Source organism: Dunckerocampus dactyliophorus, chromosome 11, assembly GCF_027744805.1.
Source record: "Dunckerocampus dactyliophorus isolate RoL2022-P2 chromosome 11, RoL_Ddac_1.1, whole genome shotgun sequence".
In the NCBI taxonomy this organism is placed as follows: Eukaryota; Metazoa; Chordata; class Actinopteri; order Syngnathiformes; family Syngnathidae; genus Dunckerocampus; species Dunckerocampus dactyliophorus.
Window position 1 is genome coordinate 9,249,226 of NC_072829.1, and position 5,442 is coordinate 9,254,667.

At 39.2% G+C, this 5,442-nt stretch overlaps 1 protein-coding gene across 2 annotated transcripts in view; it reads left to right on the forward strand.

Moving 5' to 3' along the window:
• Positions 1–4,089, forward strand: part of wu:fb13g09 (ATP-binding cassette sub-family C member 5) — a 43,580-nt gene extending 39,491 nt beyond the window's left edge. For both annotated transcript variants that reach the window (XM_054792214.1, XM_054792215.1), the window contains 2 exons: positions 435–599; positions 3,049–4,089. In XM_054792214.1, the coding sequence (XP_054648189.1) occupies positions 435–599; positions 3,049–3,147 (264 nt within the window). In that variant the 3' untranslated portion in view covers positions 3,148–4,089. The remainder of the gene's footprint in view (positions 1–434; positions 600–3,048) is intronic.
• Positions 4,090–5,442: the final 1,353 nt, after the last annotated feature.

Sequence of the window (5,442 nt, forward strand, 5' to 3'; positions counted from 1 at the left end):
TATGCTAGATGGAGAAATAAAATATAATGTCAGTGTCAGTGTAATCTAGACATCAAACTTATGTTTTTATTTTAATTTCAGTGTAATTTTGATGGAACTTTTTTATGTTAGGTGGAATCCTTTTAGAATAATTTGCTGAAGGTGCTTGTACTTATTTGTCATTTTAAAAGTTGTCATAAATTGTTGCTTAGTTGACTTGAGCTGTTGTGAATGTGTATGTGAATGTGTATGTGAATATTTGTTCTTTTTAACGTAATTACACTATTGAATTGTATGGTTTAAATACACAATTTAAATTGCATGTAACTGTGGTAATAATTAAAGTCATATAAACATTTTATAGTATTTCAAAATGGGCTGGAAAAGCTTGACAAATGCTCTCAAAAACATTTCCTTCCTTACACTCACTCATTCTCCTCTTTGCTGCATTCCAGATCCTCGTGCTGGACGAGGCTACGGCAGCCATCGACACTGAGACCGACAGCCTCATTCAGGAGACCATTCGCTGTGAATTTGGCAGCTGCACTCGCCTCATCATTGCCCACCGCCTCAACACCGTGATGAGCTGCAGCAAGGTCATGGTCATGGACAATGGCCAGGTGCGGCACGATTTAGTGAGCTGTTGTTACCTTGTGTATAGGGCAGTGTACAGTGTCTCTGTAGATGCTAATTTGCCGTGTTAAAAGAGTTATGAGCCCTATCAGTGTACAATGACATGTGATTCCGGCAGAAGCCTCCCATTGTGTGTTAGCTTCCTGCAGTATCTTGACTTCTTTCTCTATCTGCTGTACAGTATCTGCCCCCACTTTTACTATTGTGCGGCCCACCTTACCCAACCCAAATGTAACTTTCTCGCTCTGTTGCTGCTTGAGGTGTTTTTCTGCTAAAATACCTGCCTGCAGCTTCTCAAGAGGGACGGGTGGCAAAGTGACTACAGGTCTAGGAAACAATTCAACACACCAGCCTGATGCTATAAAGCAGGGGTGTTCAAAGTGCAGCCCGGAGGCCATTTGCTCCTTAATTAAACAGCTCCTTAATTGTTGTTATTGTTCCTCTGTATATTACCAAAACAACTAAAAATACAATTAATTCATTATTAATACAATATCTATCCATCCATCTTCTTCCTCTTATCCGATTTCGGGTTGCGGGGGCAGCAGCTTGAGCAGAGAAGACCAGACTTCCCTCTCCCCAGCTACTTAGTCCAGCTCCTCCCAGCAGATCCCGAGGCGTTCCCAGGCCAGTTGAAAGACATAGTCTCTCAAATTTGTCCTGGGTCTTCCCCGAGACCTTCTACGAGTCGGACGTGCCCAGAACACCTCCCCAGGGAGGCGTCCGGGAGGCATCCTGACCAGTTGCCCAAGCCACATCATCTGGCTCCTCTCAATGCGGAGGAGCAGCAGTTCTACTCCAAACTTCTCCCGGATGACAGTGCTTATCACCTTATTTCTCAGGGAGAGCCCAGCCAACCTACTGAGAAAACTAATTTCGGCCGCTGGTACCTGCAATCTTGTCCTTTTGGTCACTACCCAAAGCTCATGACCATAGGTGAGGGTTGGGACGTAGATCGACCGGTAAATAGAGAGCTTTGCCTTTCGGCTCAGCTCCTTCACCACAACAGACCGATGCAGAGTCCGCATCACTGCAGACGCCACACCAATCCGCCTGTCGATTTTGCGTTCCATCCTTCCCTCACTCGTGAACAAGACCCCGAAGGTACTTAAACTCCTCCACTTGGGGCAGGATCTCATCCCCGACCCAGAGATGGCACTCCACCCTTTTCCGAGAGAGAGCCAGAGACTCGGACGTGGCTGTGCTGATTCTCATCCCAGCCACTTCACACTCAGCTGCGAACCAATCCAAATACAATATACAGTCAAACTTGTCTATAGCGGCCACTAGAGGGAGTCTGCAAAAGTGGCCGCTATAGACAGGTGGCCTCTATAGACAGGTTGGCGTCCAGTTTGAATGTTGACCAGTAGAGGAAAAAAGGGAAAAAAATAATAATAATGTTGACCAGTAGATGGCACTGCGGACTGCTGATAAAAGTTGTACAACACTACTAGGCTTGTTATTATCATGGTTCATGGTTTTAATCCTGAACATGCATGAGTCAAGCAGTAGCACATCACATAGTACAATTCACAATTTTGCATGTCCAAAAAGGAGTAGGAAGAAGCAAAGCTTATTTAATCCTATCCTTCATCAGTTTCACATCAGTTGCAATACATTTATTCACCTCTTGTTCTTCCAAGTGTACTTTGTAGGTCTACATGACAATGTAGTGCAATCATAGCCAAGGTTTTTACTTACTAAAAGGAAGCTAGAGGCTTAATAATAACTGATAACTGATAAAATACTTAAGTACAACCGAACTCAGTTTTGCGCCCGCTGCCGCATGCATGCTAGCATATGTTTTTTTTTTATTGTAGCGTCGCTGGGAGCACGTCCTGTTCCCAGCCTACTTTGCGGTAATGTTTTGGTGCAAATGCTCTTAAAGTTACATGTTTGACCAGGAAATAGCAAGCTCAAAAGAAGACAGCTTTTTTATGTGGAAGAACTGACAGTTTGTGTGGATCTTGTGAATGATTGTGACTGAGCTAGGACTCAGTAATTAAAATCTACACACGACGCCTTCATTGTTTTTCAATCAATGGTTTTCAGAAAACTTTTTCGTGCATGAAGCTTCTACTTGAGTTGGTAATTTGGCTGCTATATGCAGGTCAGATATTGACCAAGGGAGACAAAATGGGTGGCTGCTGGCTGCGTTGGACAGGTGACTGTTATACACGGGGTCTATAACATGTAAATTTGCTGGGGGGGATTTTTTAGTGGCTGCTATAGGCAGGTGGCCCTTTTATAAAGGTGGCCGCTAAGGCAGGTTTGACTGTATTATTAAATATTACACAAATTTACACGCAAGAACCCATTCTGTCTATAGTTAAATTTTGCAACACAGTCAATTTATGAAAAGCTCGCACTGTAAATGCTCCGTTTAATGCCGCTGTGGTGATTCTAATGAGCATTTTTTCCTCTCTTTTTTTCTAGGTTTTGGAGTTTGACAATCCCGCTGCCTTGCTTTCAGTCGAAGACTCCAGATTCCGAGCCATGGTCAAGGCGTCCGAAAACCAAAGCAAAACTAAATGAAAGTTATTACTGTAACAGCAGAACATATACAGTATAATATACGCACACACAAAAAATTCAATGACTTAATAACCCTACAGTAGGGTTAAAAAAAAAAATACAGAGGACGCTGCAATAGCAAAAGACAATGTGATCAATCATGACAGCTGATTTCCAAGACCAAAGACCCCAGGACCCATGTTTTCTAAGGACAATATCACAACTCATGGTGAAAAGGATGGCTTTACTTCCATGTCACGCAGCCAAATGATACACTGCAAATAAAACAGAGGGTGACCTCTGTCAAAGGCACTTTATAAGTCATGTAGCCGACGTGTAAACCTCCTTCTCGTCTGCCTGGAAGCTAGTTAGATTCCTGTTGAACCTCACCTAGTGTAGCGTAGACGATCACTCAACTTTGTTACATTGCAGCCATAATGTACGAGTCAGTAATGCTTTTTTTTGTGTAGAATGAGGCACTTTGAAGCGCCAATAAAATGTACTTCTTAGATGTTTTTATGCATCATGCAAACGTTGTGGCGGATACGTGCCTAGACATTCTACTGTATATTGAAATAAGCCACGTATGCACGTCGTTTACACGCTGCATGTTGGTACTGTGTTATGTTCCTTTTTAATCTAGATGCTGGATTTTAAATGGTGCACATTTTGCATTGCTGATATTGTTTCTAAGGCAATTTTTGTGAAGGATGCATGTTGTCCAGTTGCAGTCGGATGCTACAGTGTGTTTGTTTTTGTAGCAACAAAACCGAAGATTGTTGTTATCTGCCTTACATGGTTGAGCCTGCGCTAAACAATCACGAGTGCAATATGTTGCTATTAACTTGCTGCATTTTCAAGATTGCCTTTTGTACACTGAGATTGTCAAATTCCAGTATGTACTTTTTGTAAATGGTTGAGTTAAGAGGATTTTTTTCTCAATTAAAAGTTTTATTGAAACATCGTGGCTGTACTTGGTCTTTATTTGTATATAATTGTATTGTTGCAAAAACCAGCATTGACTTGCGTAACTGTAATTGAGTAGTGTTTTCTGCACTTTTGAAGCTGTTTTTTAAAATCTGTTCTTTGAAATCTTACCAATTCCTGAGTTTTTTAAAATCTGTTCTTTGAAATCTTACCAGTTCTTGAGTCCAGAAAATATCAACAAAAAGGGAGAAATTGGCACCTGGAAATTCAAATTTGACTATGACCACATTTAAATCAAGTATTTTTTTTCACTTGTTCCTGTTAGACTTGTACTTTTAATTGAGAACAATATTTTAGTAGGTAAATTGTTGCAACGCATTATTATTTTAAAAGTATTTGCACTTTCCACTTTAAATAAAAGTCTACTTTGCTGGATACATTATCCCCAAATTGTTATATTACTGTTGCACCACTACATTTTTTTTTTTTATTAAGAGGTCTTTAAAATTCACTCTCACATGTAACCCTGATAACAAAAAATGTCAGCTTCCCCAAAACTGCTATAAAAATATCATTCTTTTTTCCCCCACTTTAAACAAGTCAGTCAACCACTTCAGCTTAACCAGGATGTTTACCTAACTCCACAAAAATATTTTCTTAAAATACATTTACTTTATACATTTACATTTATTTATTATTTATGGGTCCCGAGATCGGTCAATGATTGATTTTCATGCATTATTTTTTTCTACAGTGTCAGAAAACCAACTTAAAACAAAACTAAATACATGACAAATTAGTTAACAACAAAAAAGTCTGCTTCCCAAAAACTGCTATACATATATAACACATACTGTATTGTTTTTTTTCCCACTTTAAACAAATCAATCACTTATAAAACTACTTTATCCAGAAGTATATGTATCAAATATTAAATGTAATTTGTTTGTAACCCTTTAAAGGCCAGTATGTTTAATAACTCTACTGTGTTTATAATGAAAACAAAGCTAAAGTGAGGAAACACAAACACACAACACATAATTAACATATATACCATTCCAAACATCAATAATGACATACACTTATCATTTCACTAGCAAGGCACTCTTAAAGTAAACAGTAACATTTTGCTGCATGCTTTGAATGGGAAAGGCAGTGCCATCTGGTGGACGAATATAAACAAATACAACGGAAAACTAGTACGGTAGTCAAAATTGGAATATTAACATAAAGTACATGAAGTTCATTTTCCATTTGCAATCGGTTTTGTCTTAAGGAACAATTTTATATATTGTCCTTTATTTTGGTGGTCCTTGATAAATTAATTATTTTTTTAATTAAACTTTTATTTTGAATGTTACCGGAAGTGTTTATGGTTGTGTAGCTGTG